This window comes from Garra rufa, chromosome 17, assembly GCF_049309525.1.
Source record: "Garra rufa chromosome 17, GarRuf1.0, whole genome shotgun sequence".
Classification (NCBI taxonomy): domain Eukaryota; kingdom Metazoa; phylum Chordata; class Actinopteri; order Cypriniformes; family Cyprinidae; genus Garra; species Garra rufa.
In genome coordinates this window covers 35,226,593-35,250,947 of record NC_133377.1, presented here as the reverse complement: position 1 = coordinate 35,250,947, position 24,355 = coordinate 35,226,593, and the positions used below count along the sequence as shown (strand labels likewise).

The following is a 24,355-nucleotide window of genomic DNA, read 5'->3' as shown; positions in this document are numbered from 1 at the left end:
CACAGTTTTTAGGTACCAAATGCATTAATTGATGAACTGGAGTCATGTGGATTACTTGTGGAACTTTGTGATGTTTTTATCAGCTGTTTGGACTCTCATTCTGACGGCACCCATTCACTGCAGAGGATTCATTGGTGAGCAATGTGACGTAATGCTAAATTTCTCCAAATCTGTTCCAATGAAGAAACACAATCACATACATCGTGCAAAATTTTCATCTTTGGGTGAACTATTCCTTTAAGGATTCTGGGTGTTTTGTTCAGATATTATGAAACCCTCAAATGCTCAAATTTCTCTCAAATAGATCAAAAGGTATATAGGAAACATTCAGCCATCTGTTAAACACACCAGTCTGAGCCCTAGTCTGAATTCAGTCATAAAAATAACAGCTGGAAAAATTTAAACGAATACAGCAATGTTATATAACCTCACAGGATTCTGTGTTAGTTTTTAAGTAGGACATGACAAACATCATAGGAAATTTAGCTCATTTATTTAAAAAACAAACAAAAACGGTACAAAAACAGAAAGCTATCCAAGGAATCCCACTTTCTGCCGTTTCTTGCCAAGACTTTCTTCTTTCTGCAGCAGCTCCATGAGAGGCGCATGAAGAGCCTTTCCCACACGCTTACCGGCCTAAAACATGAACACACAACAGTGAATACAGACACCTAGCCAGGAGAAAACGTTTAATCAGTGAGTTTATTATACAAGTGAAAAACACCTGGTGTCATGTGAAAGTGCCAAAAAAGTCTGTTTGCTATATAAACAGATACATAACCCATATGGCAACAATTTATTTCTACTGACTACCGTTTTTCTAAAAAAAATAAAAATAAATACAATAAATTGGAATATGGTTATTGAAAGGAACAGCCCTAAGGTAGTCAATGAGGTGCTGTTTTTAAGTCAAATGACATTTGAATGTTCCTCCAATACACTTTTTCTCATCGTCACCCTCACACGGAGGGCACCTGTTGATGTGTCCAGAAATGGCTGTTACACTCATTTCTGAACATTTCTTCTCAAGTGGGATTTTTTTTGCATCATCTTTGGTTAGCAAATTGCATATTTTTAGTCACAAATCAACATTATCTAACATAGTTTTACTGTAAAATGAGAAAATATAAATGTTGGCAAATGGAAACGCTGTACCACTACAGAAAAATAGATATGTGACCCTGGACCACAAAACCAGTCTTAAGTCGCTGGGGTATGTTTGTAGCAATAGCCAAAAATACATTGCATGGGTCAAAATTTTTGATTTTTCTTTTATGCCAAAAAACATTAAGAAATTAAATAAAGTTCATGTTCCATGAAGATTTTTTGTAAAATTCCTACTATAAACATATCAAAATGTAATTTTTGATTTGTAATATGCATTGTTAAGAACCTAATTTGGACAACTTTAAAGGTGATTTTCTCAGTCTTTTTGATTTTTTTGCATCCTCAGATTTCTGATTTCAAATAGATGTATCTCAGCCAAATATTGTCCTATCCTAACAAACCATACATCAATAGAAAGCTTATTTATTGAGCTTTCATATGATGTATAAATCTCAGTTTTGTCAAATTTAACCTTATGACTGGTTTTGTGGTCCAGGGTCACATATGTTGCCATATGGCAACTCTGTGCCACAGTGGAACTGAAGTAATGTATTTCCCCATTGGGATATTTATAGATGGTAACATCCATATTTTGATTGCAGTTATTTATTTATTTGAAGCGTTTCTTGTTGTATAGTTGTATTTATGTATGAATAAGACAATTATTTATTCTTTTCAATAAATGGATACAGCAATATTTCACAAAAAGGGCAATAGGGAGAGTGCAGAGTTGGCTCTCCCATGTGATGTCAATGAGGATGAGTTAGCCTTTAATGACCGTAACGATGTGTGTTTGTATCTGTGTGTGACAGATTTTGATGGAAATAAGGATTGGATGCATCAATTTCTAAAGGAAATGTGCATTTGATTTGAGACGTAAATCATACTTTAATAGAAAACCTCATTTTTGGCCATTTTCCATTGTGGTACACTGTTGCCATATGGCAACGTTTTCCTAAATACTCCCCCCAATTTTTTTTTTTCAAAAACTTGTTTTGATTTGAATAATTGAAGCTATTTTATGTAATAAAAACTTAGATGAAAAAAATATTTAATGGTTAGAACATAATGCGTATCATAGAGGGATAAACAACTAGCCTAGAATCTAGACGCGCCCCTAGCGGCAGCAAATTACATTTGCTTCTAAGGTCAGTCTAGTTACTCTCAATTCACTTAAATTTCCGAAAAATCCAAGATGTACCGGGCCAATCACGAGTCGGTGGGCGGGCTTAACATGATGACGACTGACCTGCGACCATAAGTTCAGTCAGACATGAATTCCTGGTTCCGTGAATTAAGCGTGGAAAACTGAACAGTATTTATATACTTTTTTACTTTTGATACACAGCCACGTCCATGTGTCCTGAGCAGGAGCTCGTTACATCTGAACGCGCTGTGGTGTAGAATACGCAAACACCGGAAGCGATCTGTGGCGTGTATACGACACTCATTGTTTACACAGCACAAGAGATTGTGGATATAGCGGCTATTCAAAATGGTAATTACTTGCGCTTGTCCTGGTTGTTCAAACCCATTTAAAGCTGAAAAAGATTACGTTTGCTTGCGCAAACTCATCCTGGACTTTTTTTTTACATATTTCCCCTTTCGGTGTTTGCGTATACTACATCAAAGCGCGTTCACATGTGACGAGTCGAATCATAGATATGCTAAACTCGTGCTCATGACAGATGGACGTGGGTTTGTATCAAAGGTAAAAAGAAAATTATATAAATACTGTTCATTTTCTTGCAAAAACCGATCGTTTCGTGTCTTAGGACATCAATGTATCGTCACGAGCCGCAGGGTGTAATTTGGATTTGTCTGTGCATGTTTTTGTTTACTTTTAAAGGTTTAGTGCCCATCTATGTCTATTATTTAGCTGACAGACTGCACAGTGCACTGATTTTTGTTAAAAATCTTCGTCGCTCTGACTACGTCACCTGACCGACTAAGTCTCTGATTGGTTGTAGCGCTATCCTATTGCGTGGAGAGGAGTTTGAAAGACAACCGTTTATCCCACCCCTCCGGTTGAGCCCTGTCTATGGAGAGTGCCCAGACCCTACATTTATGTGGGTCTGGCTTGCCAGGCTAATAAACAACACAAGCTGGATGAAATTCTCCAATGAATTGTCTCATTCAATATAAAAACCTGACGTATCAAACAAATGCTAAAAATTCAGCTTTGAAATCACAGGAATAAATTACATTTTAAAATATATTTAAATATAAAACAGTTATTTTAAATAGTAAAAATATTTACTCAAATAAATGCAGGCTTGGTGAGCAGAAGATACTTCTTAAAAAAAAAAAACATTAAAAATCTTACTGTTTAAAAACTTTTGACTGGTAGAGCAGTGTTTTTCAACCTTTTTTGAGCCAAGGTACATTTTTTAATAGAAAAAAATCACGAGGCACACCAACAATCGAAACTGTAAAAAAATGGGCAAATGGGCTGACTCTAGATTCTAAAAGGCTTTTTTTTAATATTTATTTTAAACCTTAAGTATGGGACAAGAATATATTAAAATATGAGTACATGAACAAGATGTTTATTCTCTCCATTATAGGTAGAGCCATTTAAATTAGAGGCAACCACTGCATTTTTAAACAATCTATGGTTGAAATAACAAAAAATAAACTACACAATTCTTTCTTAATCCTATTAAGTGCAAACAATAAATGCAGCCATAATCAAAGTACTCTCTCAATTTCAAAGTGCAAATAGGGACCAATTTTTTTCAAGCATGATACAGAGCTATTGTAAAAATACACAACCTATGAACCTATTATAACCCACACATACTAATAACAGCCTAGATATGTTATGTAGCCTAAATTGCGTACATTGGCGAGTCGCTCTCTAAACCCGATGTATCATAATTGCCTTTGAATGCGCGTGCGTGTTTTGCTTTCGGTTTCGTTTTGACGATCGCACGAAACTCTTGGCGGTGCTGAGCATGCATTAACGCATTAATTTAACAAAAGAATTTGAAAGTGGGGGACCACAAACGGGATTTCGAAAATTCTGATGTGAATGTATGCCTTGACAATTATATACTGAGGCAGAGGCGCCAGAATTTAATCTGAGAGAATGTGCACGATACTATATTTCTTCATAAGCATATTGTGAAGAGATTTTAATGGTCCACAATCAAAAATCACAATCAAGTCACATCACACACCCATCGAAACGGAGGTTGATATAGAGAGAGAGAGAGAGAGAGAGAGAGAGAGAGAGAGAGAGAGAGAGAGAGAGAGAGAGAGAGAGAGAGAGAGAGAGAGAGAGAGAGAAACATTTGGAGCAAAAAAAACGTTTGGTTTCAGCGGAGCGGAGCGCAGTGTCAGTGACGGAGTGATTGACGGCTGATATCTCAAATCAGAATTTAAGATAAGAATTAAAAGATTACATTTAATTGGTTATGTAATATTGGAGAGAGAACGGCGAGGCTGTCACTGCATCAGCTCACAGAAGTCTCTGCAATAGTTAGTCTAACGAAAGTTTTGTAAAGAAATGAAAACAAGTCGCACCACAGCAATTTCTCGCACGCGCACAAATGCTCCCAAATATATTTAGAGGTCGCGCAGATTACATTTTGGGAGCATATATGCGACATGATATTCCTTCTGTCAAATAAAAAGTGCAATTAACAATATATAGTCATTCTTATCAAAGTGTTTTGAATAGGAATCAAACAAACACAATGAAAACAGTCTTTTTTGATCTTTAATATTTCTACCTACTCAATGTGAAACCTGGGTGAAATTGAATAATTTCCCACGGCACACCTGACGATCTCTCACGGCACACTAGTGTACCGCGGCACAGTGGTTGAAAAACACTGTGGTAGAGTATTATATGTGTTAGTATTTATAAGGTTAAATACGTCTGGTTAGGGTTAGGAAACACCACTAATAATAATAATAATAATAATAATATCAAGAACGTTTAGAAAAAATAATAATAATCTGACCTCTGTCATCTCAAAGATACTTTCTGGGTCCAGACTTCCTCCTCCCATTTTCCTGACACATGTGACCATCCCTTTGTGTGTGACTGAAATCAGGAGACTGGCCACAGAACAGGCCTTTTCCTGTAGCGTGGCGTCTACTACATGTCTGTGACCAATCTGAAACACAGTCACATATATCCGATATATAAAATGCTACAGAAACACACAGTGAATGTGAGATGAAGAGAGTGGTGCATTGTGGGTAACAGCTCCTGGCTCTGTTGTACCTTGCAGAGGGTTACAATACACGGCACATTTTCCACATTTAGCCGCATGCAGTCGTAAGGGTCGTCTGACAGCTCAATCTCCTTCACTCCATCCTCATCCTCAGATATGTGCACTTTGGGAATTCTGTTTTGGAAAAGGGAAAAGCGGATGAGAATGAGTTCCTCATTCCTTATTCAGTTTCCACAATATTAAAAGGGATAGCTCACACAAAAATAAAAAATTCTGTCATTAATTACTCACTCTAATTTTCATTTTCAAAACAAATTAAGATATTTTAGATTAAATAGTAGCTTCGTAAAATTACGGTTGAACCACCAATGTCCTTACTACATTTCTATGCCGCCTTTGAGTCTATGAATGGTCAGAAAGCTCTTGGATTTCATCAAAAATAATTTGTGTTCTGAAGATGAGACATGAAGGTGAGTAATTAATGAAATGTTCATTTTGGGGTGAACTAAGCCTTTTTGAATTTCGATGACTTCTCCCAATTCTGATTACTGCTGGGGTGAATATATATTTGTATTTGACATAATCCTTGGAATGTGTATGATTTAATGGTTAAATGGATTTAAGATTTAAGAAGAAATAAATATGTTCAAAACAAGAAAAGTCCTGAGATATACCATGTATGCTTCACGTGAAAACAGTACTAACAGTTATAAATTATTGTAGAGCACACTTAAAAATATAATAATTATAGAATTTATGATATTTCCATGTCTGGAAACAATGTTACTATTGTTAACTAAAACTAAAACTATTAAAACTTGTTTTTGTTTTCATTAAATCTGAAATAAAATAAAATATCAGATTTATATTTATCATTTAGAACTTATTTAGCATTTAACACTGTAACAGCAACTCAAAGGAAGCCCAAACATCGTAATAACAATGCTTCAATGAATTGAATACAACAAATTAACAATATTTATTAACAAACAAAACAAAAAAATAAAAAAAACATTAAAATTACACTAAATTTTGAAATATTTTAACCATTTAAAAACTATTTTCTATTTGAATATATTTGAAAATGTAATTTAATCCTGTGATTTCAAAGCTGAATTTTTAGCATCATTATTCCAGTCACATGATCCTTCAAATCATTGTAATATTCTGATTTGCTGCTCAAAAAAAAAACAGCCAAGTAAAAAAATTTTCAGGTTTCTTTGATGAATAGAAAAGTCAGAAGAACAGCATTTATCTGAAACAGAAATCTTTTGTAACATTATAAATGGTTTTATCATCAAATAAAAGTATTAATTTCTGTTTCTATTTCTTTTCCCCCCAAAAGAAATTATACTGACTCCAAGCTTTTGAATGGTAGAGTGTATAATGTTACAAAACCTTTTTATTTCAGATAAATGTCGATCTTTGGATACTGCAGACTGAAGTAACGATGCTGAAAAAATATCAGGAATAAATTACATTTTAAAATATATTCAAACAGAAAAGGAGTAAAAATATTTTACAATTTTACCTTCAAACCTTTTGACTTTTAGTGTGTATTCAATCTTTCACATTTATATGATGAAATTTCTAATATTTTCCCAAGAGAAATTGTGCCCAAAAATATCCATTAATGCATTGTGAGAAAAAAAAACTTTTAAAACTTAAAAATAACTTTAAAAAGTAAAGTTGAAGTACTAAAATAACTAAAACAATAGTCAATTAAAATCAGTCAAAATATAAAAATGTAAAAAATATGAAGACTAAAATAAAAACTGAAAGTACACAAATAAAATAATATTCATAAGTACTATAACAATAAGCACTACTAAAACGACACTGCCTGCAACAGTTTTAAGATTCAGTGATAGAAACCTTACAGTTTTGATGGGAATTTAAAGGAAAAAGACATGCAGTTTCTTACCGAGTATTAAACAGAGCAGCTTTTATTGCGATGGATATGGCGTCAAACAGGTTTCCATCACACTGCAACAGCTGCACACATAATAACACATTTAAATGAATCATAAATCAATAGCACATAAATATCACAATATTTTATCCACCTTTTTCTTCCTGTAAGAGTGGGCGGGGCCATTTGTAAACTTTATGGGTCTCATCCATGTCCAGCTATTTTTAGCTGCTTTTTAGTGTTACTGCAAATTGGTGGTTTATACCATATTATTTTAATGTATTATCTTAATTATAAACACACTGGTTTGCTGTAAAAACTATTTTTCCATTTACTGCACGTATTCTTCTCATTCCAATAGTGGCTAATGAACAGGAAGTCTCACCCATAGGCCCACTTGCACGTTAAAGAAAAAGGTGGATAATGTCTGATGAAAATATTTAATTTTTCATTTATTCATACTCTTCTGGACAGATATCCGGGTCACTCACCAACACGTCCACGTACAGCACCCAGCAGTTCTCTCCCGGGCAGATGCAGAGGGAACGCAGGTCCACGCTGTGTCTGTTGTTGAACACTTTATAGAGTGTGTTACTAAGCTCTACGCCAAGCTCCTCCCCTCCACGCCCTTCAAACTCTGGAGTGGCGTTTGCTGAGCTACAAAAGCACAATTTCAAGCATTTTACACCTATTTAATATCAAAATGATGGATAAACTGATGTGACATTAGAATGCATATCATGAACATACAGAGTGTGTTCACAATGCGTTGGCCATATTGGTGGCATTGAATGTAAACAATGCCATGAACCAAACCAAACTTGCGTATTTTGCTGATTATTGCTGCTGATAATGGTCAATTATTGTCATGTTTTGGGCTGTACTAATCAGTCAGACCAGGAAAAACATTTGGAGTACCTACAGACTGCCAAAAGCTGTACAAATCAATGAGAAGAGTGGAAAAAACTGTCTGAGGAACAAAACACATTTGTGGTTGGACAAACATAACCAGGATTTTCAGGGCAAGAATCTTGACAACATTCGTGTTTGTTCTTATCATTTCTGGTTAGGTGGGGAAAATATAAGGCTAATATCTTAATTAATATTGCTCGTACGTATCTTTATCACCTATTAACTTTAGTTTGTCAAAATATTGCCCCTTTCCTGCTTACTAAGTCCTTTTCTATATGACTCCACACATTTTTCCCATGGTTTACACATCATAAATTAGCAAAACAACATATTCAGTAGTACATTAACAATGCAATTCATGCTGTTGTTTCTATCCGAGTATTGCCAATATAACCATGCATCTGGGTAACTGACCAAATCGTAACGTTAAGAGCAAACCCTCTATAAACATGCATCATTATCAATAAAATACAAATCAATATGCATTTACACCTACACATGCATTATCTACTAAACTCACAAATGTCTAAATTCCATGTACAGTACTTCATGATTTTTAACGTTTTTTAAAAGCCCTTGCACAGCCATTCTGGTGGAGCTGGTGGTGAGTTAGAGTGGCTGTAATAAGATGTAATAGATGTCTATTTTGTACCTATAAATATAATCTTTAAATACTCACCAGTCCACGAAGAACTCCAGATAGCCTTCATCTGGCACCATGGGTTTAGGTTTACCAATCTCTGCCTTTACTCCTACTAGAACATCTGTGTGACCCTGTCAAACACATCACACGACATAATGATTTAGAAAAACGCAGATATGCATTGCACCACGGGCTATTATTACACATAAAACTGTTTAATTAAACTTACAAGACTGATTTTAGCAGAACCATCAGTGTTTGACACCACATCTGTCTCAATCTCCATGTGTCTGTAGTCTTCACATCCTCGTCCGTCCAATCTCAGGTCATCCTGTTAATAATATTCATCATTTAACTCCTTATGTTTTGTCTGAGGTCTCAGAAAATTATAAGGTTAATATGATACCATAAGTACAATTGACACAAAGCAGAAAAATGTTTCTATCCTGAATGAAAGCTAACTTTTTGAAGTCTCTGCTTATTTTGTTACAACTAAAGAGTACAGCTTGGATAAGAGCTGTCAAAATGGGTTTTGATTACAGGTAAACCTTAAAAAAATTGTTATATTATAAATACATTCATATTTTTAAACATCTGCTGGGACCCCATACAGCATGAAACAGACCACTTCAAGTAATCAGATGAGATGCAGACTGCGGAGCTTTTAAGGAAGTTCAAATTACTCCTTCCTCAGTACTGTCATTAAACACAAATTATGAAACGTGCGATTTTACTTACTCGAACTCCATGCATAATATAAACCTTCTCCGCTTCGCTTACTTGAACTGCTGCCATGTTTCAAACTCACGCAGTTTCATCACTGTGCGTCATCACAAAGCGCGAGGAAGGGGTAGCCTTGATTTAATCGCCCAATCATATGCCAGTTCGTACAAAAGAGGGCGGGACGATTTGCGTAATGTGCTATCTGATTGGATAAGGAATATGTCAATTCCTACAGCAGGAACTACGTTTAACGCACATGTGTACTGTATATCGTCAATGTGGTAAGTATATTCTATTTCAAGAAACGCAGAAAGTTAATGAAAACGAAATCATTTTGTTTTATACCACATATTTATTACGCTTTTACAGCTGTAGATCGTTGGTGGGTCAGATTTTTGGTTTGTTTTTTTGCATATTCAGTTGTATACTGTAAACATAGTAATCAATTGTTATGATTATAATTTTGCAGTATTGTGATGCACAAACTGTACCGTCATAATACATTTTGACTCTTTACAAATCTAAATTGTCTACTGTACAATGTTACTATGGTACATTGATGGTAATAACATAGCACTTTGAGATACCCTAAGGCAGGGGTTTTCAATATTTTAGATGCCAAAAAGCGGCAAATATGATCATCCGAAAAAATAAAAGGCATCAGTATAGTTTCTTATACAAAGACCAAATTTATACTGTGCAAAATTAACATTATACATTCGTCTGAATATTATTTGGAACATATTGAAGTTAATGATTACATTTTTATAGAACTGTACTGTAAAATGTATTATGTATTTTCTTATTTTAATAAAACATTTTATTTATCTATTTATTTTAATCTATATTTTATGTTATATATTTTCATTTTAATTTTATTCTGTGATTTTAGTTTATTGAATTTTTCTACTCATTAAAGCGCTTTACTGTCTGATGTAATATTTATTTTAATCCATGTTTTTTAATCTTTAATTAGTACAATAGTAGTATAATTCTCTAGGTCAATAATTAATCCAAAATATTGTGAAATCTACGTGCAAAGTTTTAAGGAGATTGGACCACAGCTGGCGCTATAACAGTCATAAACATTACAAAACACTATATTTTTATGGTAAATTACCTGTATTTGCAAAAAAAAAAAAAGGCTGGCTACATAATGTCTTTTTGCATATGTGCTTAAATGTCTTAAAACACTTGAACCCCGGTAATCGCTGCTTGCATTTATATTTATTTATTTTTATTTTGTGATTCTAGCTGTCTATGGTTATTATTAATCTAGTGCTTAAACTCTCTATGCTTTCATTTGCAGTTGAATAAAAGGAAAAAAAACAATTATCTGAGTCTGCCAACAGACCTAGCCATGATGCTCAGTGACGGTGAAGCTAAAGAACTTCTGTCATTTCTCACTCTGGAGACGAGAGCTGATGTCAAAGGTCAGGCCACAGGACACATCCTGGGCCTCACAGGAAACCGGGATGGGTGTCGGTACCTGCGGTCCAAGCCAGACTTTCTCAAAGCCTTGGTGACTCTAACCCGTGACCTCTCCATCGCCATTGTCAAGGACTGTTATCATGCCCTGATTAACCTCTCAGCAGACGAGACTCTTCACCAGCCTTTGGTTAAAGAGACGGACTTACTTGCCATACTGTTCCAGAACCTCTTGGACCCAGAGTATGTGTTTGCAGATCGGATCTGTACTATCCTCAGCAACCTCAGCCGACACAAGCGGACGTGTAGAGACGTGTTCAGTGCTCTGCAGGAGCAGAAGTTCGGACTGGACAAAGTGGTGGAAATCTTCTGCACGGAGGGGTTCAATAAGAAAGCTTCACTTCATTATCTGGGACCCCTGCTGTCCAACCTCACACAGCTGCCTGAGGCACGACACTTCATTCTGGACAAGGACAGGTACGCTGTACTATGGTAGTATGGCAATAATACTATGGTACTAAATGATTACAGTACTATTTCCAAATTCATGGTATTATCATTGTATGTGTAAAAACATGGTATTTTCTTAATACACGTCCAAAAACATAGTATTATTAAATGTGGGGAAAAAAAGATATTACCATGGTACATGTCCAAAAACGTGGTGTTATTATATTACAGTTGTTTTATAAAACAAAACAACACATGATATTACCATAGTACATGTACAAAAACATTGTATTATTATTATGGAGTGGGTTTTAAAAAAACATATTACCATGGTGCATATCCAAAACTTGATATTATCATGGTACAAATAAAAATCACCATAGTACTTGTTCAAAACCATGGTATTATTATGGTATGAGTAAAAAAAAAAAAAAAAAACACAATATTACTATAATAGATGTTCAAAAACAACACATATTACCATAGTACATGTCTAAAAACATCATGCTACAGGTCAAAAAACCCACAATATTATCAGAGTACATGTTCAAAAACATGCTATCTTCATGGTATGGGTAAAAAAGCCCACAATGTTACCATAGTACATGTTCGAAGACATGATATCATTGTACAGGTAAAAAAAAAAAAAAGCCCACAATATTACCATAGTACATGTTCAAAAACATGGTGATATGTGTAAAAAAAAAATCATGGTAAATTTCCAAAATATGGTATTATTATGGTACGGGTCAACAAAACATTATAATACCATGGTAATCTCCAAAAGCATAGAAAACAGTATAACTGATTGTTTCATATGTGTTTCTACAGGTGTGTGATTCAGAGGCTTCTGCCATACACGCAGTATGAGGAATCAACCACCAGACGAGGAGGAGTGGTGGGAACGCTTAGAAATTGCTGCTTCGACTATGGTAAGTTATTTATCTCAGTGCTTGTGCTGGCTTAGTAATCTATATCAATAATGTCTGCTTAATGAATAAAGTAAATGTAAAGAGTAAATGATTTGATTGCTACAACTTTCATCATTGAAAGAAAAGCCAATGCATAAAATGAATCCCAGAGGAATTCATTCTCATTAAATATGCCTTTCGTCCATACAGCGCATCATGAGTGGTTGCTCAGTGATGCGGTGGATATTTTACCATACCTCTTATTACCATTAGCTGGACCAGAGGAGCTTTCTGAGGAAGAGAATGAAGGTAATGCTTTTTAAGTCAGGTTTATGTCCTTCAGCTTCACCAGTGTAGAAACACTAAAACTTTCATATGTCCAATAGGTGGCGCTGTTTACGCGTTTTGATGACACTTTGGGTTAAATGTTTATTATATTATCCAAAACATGTGTAAGGAAAATGGAATGAGCAAAGTGGAAATACCACTATTACAGCAGGAAGTTGTGAATTTGCTAAGCCAGAATTTTTGTTCAAAGTTTGCGGTTTCATAAAAGCTGTTTGAAAACTTTATATATACCATCTTTTCCACTTACGCATCATGCTTTTCTGACCAAAATAGGGCAGAAACCTAGTTAATAAGTGACCTTATAAGACCTTTCTGAAATCCTTTCAGACTCTGTATAACTTCAGCTGTGACATACTTTAATCTGCTTTAATAGGAGTATTTTTGGACTATAGGTTTGAGATTTGAACAAACCCAAAATATTAAGAGACATGCTTTTTCTATTCGAAGTGATTGGATTATGACAGCAAGCACCACTTTCCTTCTAAAAATGTTTTAAAGGTGAAGTGTTTGATTATTGCACCACTATTTTAACCCGTAAAACAATCAATACTTCACTTTTTAACATAATTATAAACTGTTCACAGGTTTGCCGGTGGACTTGCAATACCTGCCAGAGGATAAAAAGAGAGAAGATGATGCTGATATCCGCAAGATGCTCTTAGAAACCCTGATGCTTGTAAGAACAGCATCTCAAATCCTTCATTTATTACAGTGTATATATATGTGTTGCCTGTATTGAAGTAATTGACTTAGATAACCATTGAAATGTTTGGGGCCGGTAAGATTTTTCAAATGTTTTTTAGTCTTTTCTGCTCACCAAGGCTGCATTTATTTAATAGAAAATACAGTAAAACCAATATAATTGTGAAATATTATTACAATTTAAAATAACTGTCTTCTATTTTAAAATATAATTTATTTCTGTGATGCAAAGCTGAATTTTTAGCATCATTACTACAATCTCGAGTGACACATTTTTTATTAATATTTTATAACCTATAAACTTCAAAACCGCCAATTTTAATCAGTTTAATGGATCCTTGCTGAATAAAAGCACCGGTAGTATATAATCACCATCAACTCTTTTATGTTGGTTTTAGCTATTCTTTAGCTCTGTTTCTTAATGATATGTTTGTATTTAGCTTACAGCTACTAAAGTGGGCCGACAGATTATGAATAACAAGAACGTGTATCCCATCATAAGAGAGTTTCACAAATGGGAGAAGGATCCACATGTGATTTCAGCCTGTGAGAAACTTGTCCAGGTATAGTAACGTTTCCTCTAATAACATTTAAGGCAGCAATACATATATCCTGCAAGGATAAAGCAATCCCAGAATACATTGCACTGAGCTTAGAAACTAATTCAAGATGGCAGATGAGAGTTGATATTATGAGACAATTTTATCCAATACTTGTGTATACTGTGGTTTTTATGCTGAGTGTGTCATATCATTAGATTATTAGGTTCCAGTTCAAATCAATGCAGTTGCGTCCAATTACATGATTGCATCTCTATTGCATCACTTTTGCAAGATCGTCACATGCAACAATTTTGTAGATGTGGATTGTTGTGCTTTGGAAGATCCCAGACAGTAGGCAGATCAGTTCCAGTTCTCCAAAACCAGGATTTATGAGTTTGGTCAAAAAAAGCAAGAGACACTAATTTGGTGGAAAAAGCCTGTTCCTTGCATCGTGGCAGGCGTATATTTGGGTACGGCCCCATGGAAAAGATGTCACAGGGTCTCCTATTAAAGCATGATATTCTCCATAACGTCTGGGAGATCCCTTTTGAACTCCAGGCCAGAAGCAGTGGTTCGGCTATTTGCCTTAACCCAACCATTTTAATTAGCGTCAATAAAACAGCTAATATGCCAAGTGCCGAACGAGGCTAATATTTATCCAGGATTAATGGGTGCTTTTTCATAATGCAGCAGTTTTTAACTAACACGACTTTAACAGCTATCAAGTTACTGAAGTTTTTCCATGTTGTTGGCTTCCCGAAATTGCTACTTGGGAATGACAGTAAAAGTGAAGTGCTGTCTGGCATCTCATTAGCTCCCGTCCTGCGTCATTACCACTTTTCTCTCGATATGCGACTCTGACGGAACATATTGAGGTCCATTAGGGTTTCATGTGCAATTTCGTGTGTCTTTGATTAAGGTTTTGATTGGAGACGAGCCGGAGGCGGGAATGGAGAATCTGATGGAGGTGGAGATTCCCAACGACGTGGAGGAAAAACTGAAGGAAATGGACGCCAAAGAGCAGGAACAAATGGAAAAGGACAAGCAGGAATGCGAGAAGAATCAAAATGAATCTCCAGAGGGCCTGGAGAGATAAACACTTATCAAAGCCAATAAATAAAACTTAACTTCTACAAATCCAGACTGAATGTCCAGCATCGTTGAATTCCTGAGGATCATGATGGATAGAAAATGTTTGATTCTAAATGGTAATGCAAGAACATAGTTGGTTTCTACCTGGTTCAGGCTGGTTTATGTATCTGACTAGCAGGTGAGACCTGGTAAACCATCTTGAGTATGAAACCATATGGTATGACCAGGTCATACAAACCTTAAGTGGTTTGTTGCTGGACCAAACTGGTCTAGTTTGGGTTGTCAACTACCTAAATCAGCATGAACCAGCTACAAACCAGCTCAAAAACCCACCTTTAACTGGGTTAAAGACTTGGAGTGCCCATCAGCTGTATCGTGGAGCTCATAATAAAGACATTTTACCATCACAATCTGTAAAATCTTAATAAAGGGATTTCAGATGATTTTCATATCCCATATTATTTGAAATGAGGTGATTTGTAACGTTAAAGAAATTCCTTGCTGAAAAAAAAACAGCTAAAACCAGCCTAGGCTGGTTGGCTGGTCTTAGCTGGTTTCAGCTGGAAGTAGCTGGTTTTAGCCGGTCTCCCAGCCTGGCCAGGCTGGTTTTAGCTGGTGGTTTCCCAGCCTGACCAGCTAAGATCAGCCTGGTCAGGCTGGAAAAGTGGCCAAAACGCCTCTAAAACCAGCCTGCTGAGCAGCTAAAACCAGGCTGGTTGACCAGGTTTTTTCACCAGGGTTATATTCAACCTAAAACCTATATAATCTATATAGACTTAAAACATTATAGATTATAACTTCAAATCTATTACAGTATTTTGAAGCTAGTGATCTGTCAGGTTCACGTCCAAAACTGTAGTTTGCTGCCCTCGTGTGGATATCAAAGTTTTTAAAAGCCTTACCTGATTTCTGAATGGAGAAAATCCGTCCGTTGTGTGTTGAATTTTCTAGTCTTTGCTGTCAAGGCCATATATTCTCCTATTCGTAGAGCTCCTTTGAAACAAGATGTTATGAAAAGTTTTATACAAACAAAATGGACCTGACTAGAAGAAAAGCGACCGATTTAATAAATAATGTACCTCCAGTACACAAGTTATATTTGCGTTTCTGGTAAGATAATAAAGCTAATAAGAGTCGTGTACCAACGCTATTTGTGTTCTGTTCTGTGTAATGCATTTATTTAATAAAATAGCGTTTGTTTATATGCATGTACAAGGTTATAGTTATTAAAACTCATAGTTGCGGTTCTGGTGGTCAGTAATGCTAAAATTCGGTATGGCGCGAAAAACTTTAGGTAGACCCTCTAGCGGAAAGACAGTAATTGACTGTCTTTACTTAATAAAATAACGTTTGCAACAGACTTCCGTTTTCTGCTAAACAGGTCTCATTGCTTCCGGTTCACGCTGTTTGCATGAGCCTCGTTAAATATGAATAAGATTTTCTCAAGATGCCTTCAAAGTACACACTAAAGATGACCATAACCAATGTCCATCACATATGTGAATTGATATATAAACGATTTTTTAACCTTTTTTTACTATATATAAATAAAGAATAAAACATCCACAATAAAAACGGCTAGCTCGTTTAACTGATAACCTTAAAAGTCTATCGCCATCATTTCCGGGTTTGGTCAGGTGACATTTGACATACCCTATTATTTTTAAATGACTTTTTTTTTTAATTGCAAGAAATATTTTTATTTTAATGTTATTTTAAAGATAGTAAATAGCATAAGAATATGACTACAAAAATGTACATCTTTGAAGGCAGTGTTGAAAGTCATTTATCTGTAAACCCACAGGTGCCCGAGGCAGTATTTATTCTTCTGACATGCTGGTGAGTTTTAAAGTGGAGATCCAGGTTTGATGAGGCCCTCTGCTGAGCGGCGTGTTTGGCGGTATTGAGGCGAGATGTTGAGCAGGTGGTAAGAGAATTAACCAGGAAGCCCAGAGAAAGTAGATGGATGTACGCCACTGAAAACAGATTCTACAGCAGGCCAGCGCAAACCAGGAAGAATAACAAATTACTTAAAATCAGTCAAAATAACACTAGCACTTAAATAAATGTCCACTGGGGTTATCATCACATCGCTGCGGTCCACATTTTCAGATGTATCTTTCCAACTTCCACAGAAGAGGTCAATTTTTACATCTTCAAACCACTGAAATATGAAAGAGAAAAGCAATATGAGGTCAAAGCATGTTTCAGACCAGAATAAAACAGCTAAAAGCCTTGAAGTTGCTATCGTGGTCCATAAATGGTGTGATTGGAGCAAAGTGGGTCTCCTTTTCTCATTTTCTGGCAATGACATGATGTACAGTCGTGGCCAAAAGTTTTGAGAATTACATAAATATTGGAAATTGGAAAAGTTGCTGCTTAAGTTTTTATAATAGCAATTTGCATATACTCCAGAATGTTATGAAGAGTGATCAGATGAATTGCATAGTCCTTCTTTGCCATGAAAATTTACTTAATCCTGAAAAAAACACCACTGCATTTCATCGCTGTCATTAAAGGACCGGCTGAGATCATTTCAGTAATCGTCTTGTTAACTCAGGTGAGAATGTTGACGAGCACAAGGCTGGAGATCATTATGTCAGGCTGATTGGGTTAGAATGGCAGACTTGACATGTTAAAAGGAGGGTGATGCTTGAAATCATTGTTCTTCCATTGTTAACCTGCAAAGAAACACGTGCAGCCATCATTGCGTTGCATAAAAATGGCTTCACATGCAAGGATATTGTGGCTACTGAGATTGCACCTAAATCAACAATTTATAGGATCATCAGGAACTTCAAGGAAAGAGGTTCAATTCTTGCTAAGGCGGCTTCAGGGCGTCCAAGAAAGTCCAGCAAGTGCCAAGATCGTCTCCTAAAGAGGATTCAGCTGCGGGATCGGAGTGCCACCAGTGCAGAGCTTGCTCAGGAATGGCAGCAGGCAGGTGTGAGCGCATCTGCACGCACAGTGAGGCCAAGACTTTTGGACGATGGCCTGATCTCAAGAAGGGCAGCAAAGAAGCCACTTCTCTCCAAAAAAAAAACATCAGGGACAGATTGATCTTCTGCAAAAAGTATGGCGAATGGACTGCTGAGGACTGGGGCAAAGTCATATTCTCCGATGAAGCCTCTTTCCGATTGTTTGGGGCATCTGGAAAAAGGCTTGTCTGGAGAAGAAAAGGTGAGCGCTACCATCAGTCCTGTGTCATGCCAACAGTAAAGCATCCTGAGACCATTCATGTGTGGGGTTGCTTCTCATCCAAGGGAGTGGGCTCACTCACAATTTTGCCCAAAATCACAGCCATGAATAAAGAATGGTACCAAAACACCCTCCAACAGCAACTTCTTCCAACAATCCAACAACAGTTTGGTGAAGAACAATGCATTTTCCAGCACGATGGAGCACCGTGCCATAAGGCAAAAGTGATAACTAAGTGGCTCGGGGACCAAAACGTTGAAATTTTGGGTCCATGGCCTGGAAACTCCCCAGATCTTAATCCCATTGAGAACTTGTGGTCAATCCTCAAGAGGCGGGTGGACAAACAAAAACCCACTAATTCTGACAAACTCCAAGAAGTGATTATGAAAGAATGGGTTGCTATCAGTCAGGATTTGGCCCAGAAGTTGATTGAGAGCATGCCCAGTCGAATTGCAGAGGTCCTGAAAAAGAAGGGCCAACACTGCAAATACTGACTCTTTGCATAAATGTCATGTAATTGCCGATAAAAGCCTTTGAAACATATGAAGTGCTTGTAATTATATTTCAGTACATCACCGAAACTGAAACAAAGATCTAAAAGCAGTTTAGCAGCAAACTTTGTGAAAACTAATATTTGTGTCATTCTCAAAACTTTTGGCCACGACTGTACAACAATGTTTTGGAGAAGCTATCAGTTCACAAGCTACTAGTAATTCAAGCTTTTTTAAACTAGTTCACCAAGTAGTAATTAAAGTATGTAAAACTACATTCAAGCTCTTTTTAATCTAGTTCAACAAGCTACTAGTAAAGTAGCCTATATAAAATCTTCTAGCTACTAGTCATTTAGAGTTTGTAAAATCACATCCAAGCTCTCTTTAAACTAGTTCACCAAGTTAGCAGGAAAGTATATAAAAGTACAGGTGCTGGTCATATAATTAGAATATCTTCAGAACTGATTTATTTCACTAATTCCATTCAAGAAGTGAAACTTGTATAATGTATACATTCTAAACAACTAAACTGAGAGACCATTTAAAGGCCTTTGTAGGTGTTTTGAGTTAATTAGCTGATTAAAGTGTGGCACCAGGTGTCTTCAATACTGAACCTTTTCACAATATTCAAATTTTCTGAGATACTGAATTGGGGTTTTGATTAGTTGTCAGTTATAATCATCAAAATTAAAAGAAATAAACACTTGAAATATATCAGTCTGTGTGGAATGAATGTATACATTATACACGTTTCACTTCTTGAATGGAATTAGTGAAATAAATCAACTTCATCAAGATATTCTAATTATACTGTATGACCAGCACCTGTACATTTGAGCTCTTTTTAAACTAGTTCACCAAGCTACTAGTACAGTATGTAAAACCTTCTAGCTAACGTTTTTAAAACCACATCCAAGCTTTTTTTAACTAGTTCACAAGCTATTAGCTTCTAGTAATTTGGAATATGTAAAACTACATTCAAACTCCTTTTAACTAGCTCAACAAATAGCAATTAAAGTATGTAAAACTACATTTAGTGTCTTTTTAAACTCACCAAGCCATTAGTAAAGTATGTAAAACTACATTCAAAGTCTTTTGAACTAGTCCACCAAGCTACTAGTATGTAAATCCTTCTAGCTACTAGTAATTTAAAGTTTGTAAAACCACATCCAAGCTCTTTTTAACTAGTTCACCAAGCTTCAAGTTACTAGTAATTTAAAGTTTGTAAAACCACATACAAGCTCTTTTTAACTAGTTCACCAAGCTAGTAGTAAATTAAAGTATTTAAAACTACATTATAGCTCTTTTAAACTAGTTCACCCATCTAATAGTAAGGCATGTAAAACTACATGCACACACTTTTAAACTAGTTCACCAAACAACTAGTAATGTAAACTACACTCAAGCTATTTTGAAACAGTCCCACTAAAATAACAAATAATAATACAACATAATGCTGCTAACTTCTCTAAAATACTTGGGGGCAATATACTTTTTAAATATTGATTTATTAATAATATTTAGTATAAAACCGGAGCCATGCTTTTTTAGTGCAAAAAAGATGAAGGTTTAACTTAAAAATTGACACTAAAAACATTTAAATGTATATAATTAAACTATAATATAATTTGTTATTTATTAATTTGTATAATTAAAATATTGTTCAGCACAAAAGAAGACATATAATGCTTTAAGAACTGTTCAAACAAACTCTTTCACTAAAATGAATTTGACTTTCAAACACTACATAATGTTTTATTTAAATAAAAAAGATTTATCATGATATAACCACAACACGTCACCTGTAAAGAAACCAAATGATCATTTAGACTTTTAAATCTACATCTTACAGTAATTTTGAAACCAATATGTACTTAAAGTCAATGGAAACAATATTCTCTAGTGTTCCAGTACAGCTGTGTGACGCTGGTTCACCTGAGAAGCTGATTTTGTTATCGGAAAAAAAAGGATTTCCAAATCGACCGCGTGTTCCTTACGTGGTGACAAGTGATATATTTGTGAATTCTCTCTCACCTTCTCATGAATTTTAACCTAAAACTGACACGTTTCATATCATAAACCCCATTGCCCATAAATCAGGGTAACACCAGTGTTTGGAGTGGGAAATAAAGCTCCTGTGTCCCACCAGAATAACATTCGATGCCAAATGGCTCCACTTCATGGCGACCTCTGGCAACTGCAGCAGGCACCTCAGTTCACTGACTTGGATCCTCCTCCAGTTTTTATTCCCCTCTACAGTTCAACTTTACTGCCTAATTGGGTTCCTTATACTGACCACAGTGAGAATATCTTTGTGTTTAAACAGCTGTAAACCACAATTGAGCATCTCAGGAGCGCAGTGAACACTTTGACGGAAAAAGAGGTGTACGCACACTTCCTCTGTCCCCAATCATCTCATCAAAATGGCCCGTTTGTAAATCACCAGATTTGATCGTGAAATGTTTAGTGCAGTGGTGTAAACCACACTCTTTCCTGAATGCTCAAGTTCTCCTTTTGTTTGGCCTTCATATTTCTGTCAATGACAGAACAATAATATTTTCATTGCAACCTTGAATACCGCAGTTTAAAGTCCAAAACGTCATTTATTTCTGCCCGTCTCTTTAAGGAGCATGTCGGGTTCAGTAGAAGCTTTTGTGGCATGATGTTGATTACTATGTGACCCTGGACCACAAAACCAGTCAAAAGTAGCATGGGTATATTTGTAGCAATTGCCAACAACACATTGTATGGGCCAAAGTTATTAATTTGTCATGAGGATATTAAGTAAAGATCATGTTCCATGAAAATATTTAGTAAATTTCCTACCGTAAATATATCAAAACTTATTTTTTTATTAGTAATATGCATTGCTAAGAACTTAATTTGGACAACTTTAAATTTTGCCAATATTAAATTTTTTGTTGTTGTATAGTTGTATCTGGGCCAAATATTGTCCTATCCTAACAAATGGGAAGCTTATTTATTCAGCTTTCAAATTATATATAAATCTTAATTTAAAAAAATGTACTCTTATGACTGGTTTTGTGGTCCAGGGTCACATATACACTACCATTCAAAAGTTCAGAGTCAGTAAGATTTTTGTTTTTGCAAGAAATTATTGCTTTTATTTAGCAAGGATGCACTGAAATGATCAAAAGTAACATTTATAATGTTACAAAAGATTTCTATTTCAAATAAATGCATGGTTTCCACAAGAATATTACTGTAATATAAGCAAATCAGCATATTAGAATAATCATGTGACACTGAAAACTGAAATAACAATGCTGAAAATTCAGCTTTGATCACAGGAATAAATTCCAATTGAAAATATATTAATATAGAAAGTAGATATTTTAAATTGTTATGAAATTTTTTACTGTATTTTTGATCAAATAAATGCAGCCTTAGTGTGCTAAAAAAATCTTAGTCCTTCTTTGGCATGAAAATTAACTTAATCCCAAAAAAAACTTTCCACTGCATTGTTAAGAAGGCTTCAGGGCGTCCAAGAAAGTCCAGCAAGCGCCAGGATCGTCTCCTAAAGAGGATTCAGCTGCGGGATCGGAGTGCCACCAGTGCAGAGCTTGCTCAGGAATGGCAGCAGGCAGGTGTGAGCGCATCTGCACGCACAGTGAGGCCAAGACTTTTGGAAGATGGCCTGGTGTCAAGAAGGGCAGCAAAGAAGCCACTTCTCTTCAAAAATAAAACATCAGGGACAGATTGATATTCTGCAAAAAGTATGGCGAATGGACTGCTGAGGACTGGGGCAAAGTCATATTCTCCGATGAAGCCTCTTTCCGATTGTTTGGGGCATCTGGAAAAAGGCTTGTCTGGAGAAGAAAAGGTGAGCGCTACCATCAGTCCTGTGTCATGCCAACAGTAAAGCATCCTGAGACCATTCATGTGTGGGGTTGCTTCTCATCCAAGGGAGTGGGCTCACTCACAATTTTGCCCAAAAACACAGCCATGAATAAAGAATGGTACCAAAACACCCGCAACAGCAACTTCTTCCAACAATCCAACAACAGTTTGGTGAAGAACAATGCATTTTCCAGCACGATGGAGCACCGTGCCATAAGGCAAAACTGATAACTAAGTGGCTCGGGGAGCAAAACATTGACATTTTGGGTCCATGGCCTGGAAACTCCCCAGATCTTAATCCCATTGAGAATTTGTGGTCAGTCCTCAAGAGGCGGGTGGACAAACAAAAACCCACTAATTCTGACGAACTCCAAGAAGTGATTATGAAAGAATGGGTTGCTATCAGTCAGGATTTGGCCCAGAAGTTGATTGAGAGCATGCCCAGTCGAATTGCAGAGGTCTTGAAAAAGAAGGGCCAACACTGCAAATACTGACTCTTTGCATAAATGTCATGCAATTGTCGATAAAAGCCTTTGAAATGTATGAAGTGCTTGTAATTATATTTCAGTACATCACAGAAACAACTGAAACAAAGATCTAAAAGCAGTTTAGCAGCAAACTTTGTGAAAACTAATATTTGTGTCATTCTCAAAACTTTTGGCCACGACTGTATATTTGGTAATAGAATACTTCACAATTAAGGATGAATTATTTTGTGATTATATAAAATATTTTAATATAAATATATGGAAAATAATTAGTTTGAAGGTGAATTTCATTGTTCAACAATAAATGTCATAAATTTGACCATTTTCATTTGGTCACTTAGACCAAAGTTATTACTTCAGGTTGACATTTGCCATTAACGTGGGACTAGGAATCAAAACCACATGTGCATTAGTGCACGTCACAGTTTAGCGCTTTGTCAATGTGAAGGTTTCAACCCATTTTTCCCACGAATTGCCTTTTAAAGGCCTGTGATGTTGCGCTACCTGGTCCGCCCCATCCGGGGGGTCAAGGAGCTCCGCTGGCCGATGAAGATGGATCGAGGGGCGTCAACAGCACTGGGAGTGTCAGCGTGGGGGCAAACATGAGAGAAGTTCAAGTGATTGAGCCCAGTAGTGCCGTTGCCGCCCTCCGCGCTCTCGCCGTGACACGTTGAGTGGCGCTGTGGAATCTGCAGCTTTCGCGCTTCCGCTGTTAAAAGGTACCTGATCCTTCAGCGGGATCAAGAGGCCGCGGTCAGCCCGGTATCAATTTCAGTCTCGGAACAAAACAGTCTAATGCAGTCAGTCAAAAGCGGGACCGGCCAAGGTCGTCTGAGCCTGTCTGAGGAGCAGAAACAAAAGCTGGTCACATTGCGTCTGACCTCAGTGAACTTTCAAGGTTTTTTGCACTGAGTATATTTAAGGTACTACACATTATTATCAGTTGTCAGTTGACAAAAGAAAACATGTAAACAACATATTTGGTATATAAATAGGCTCTGAAGAGTAAACTATTTAATTATTTATTTTTGTCATTTTGGGTTATTTAAATTCACACAACTTTCATGAAACTTGTCACTAAAGGGATATTCTGTTTAGTTTATGATCCTAAAACTTTTTTTGTACATGATTTTCATTCCCACTCAATTTTTTACATTATGCAAAAAAAAAAAAAACCTGATTTATGATATAGCCTATATTTTATAATAAAAAATATTTAATAATTTTAATAATATTAATATTAAATATAGATTATATGAATAATAATAATAATATTGTAATATATAAATTAGAACAAAACATTATTAAACAATATTATTTAATATTTAAAAAACAGTTTTTAAAAAAGACTATATAATAA

General features: G+C 35.9%; 2 protein-coding genes across 2 annotated transcripts; one reads left to right on the top strand and one right to left on the bottom strand.

Annotated features, from left to right (window-relative positions):
• Window positions 1-473: 473 nt before the first annotated feature.
• Window positions 474-9,580, bottom strand: exosc7 (exosome component 7). Its single transcript, XM_073822388.1, has 8 exons — window positions 9,500-9,580; window positions 8,991-9,092; window positions 8,798-8,892; window positions 7,698-7,863; window positions 7,219-7,289; window positions 5,345-5,468; window positions 5,079-5,234; window positions 474-636 (listed from the first exon to the last, which is right to left on the bottom strand). The coding sequence occupies exons 1-8, from the start codon at window positions 9,554-9,556 to the stop codon at window positions 532-534; spliced, it is 876 nt and encodes a 291-aa protein (XP_073678489.1). The 5' UTR covers window positions 9,557-9,580; the 3' UTR covers window positions 474-531.
• Window positions 9,581-9,721: 141 nt separating this feature from the next.
• On the top strand, window positions 9,722-16,102 carry hgh1 (HGH1 homolog (S. cerevisiae)). Its single transcript, XM_073822208.1, has 7 exons — window positions 9,722-9,765; window positions 10,794-11,389; window positions 12,194-12,294; window positions 12,484-12,582; window positions 13,206-13,297; window positions 13,764-13,886; window positions 14,785-16,102. The coding sequence occupies exons 2-7, from the start codon at window positions 10,845-10,847 to the stop codon at window positions 14,959-14,961; spliced, it is 1,137 nt and encodes a 378-aa protein (XP_073678309.1). The 5' UTR covers window positions 9,722-9,765; window positions 10,794-10,844; the 3' UTR covers window positions 14,962-16,102.
• Window positions 16,103-24,355: the final 8,253 nt, after the last annotated feature.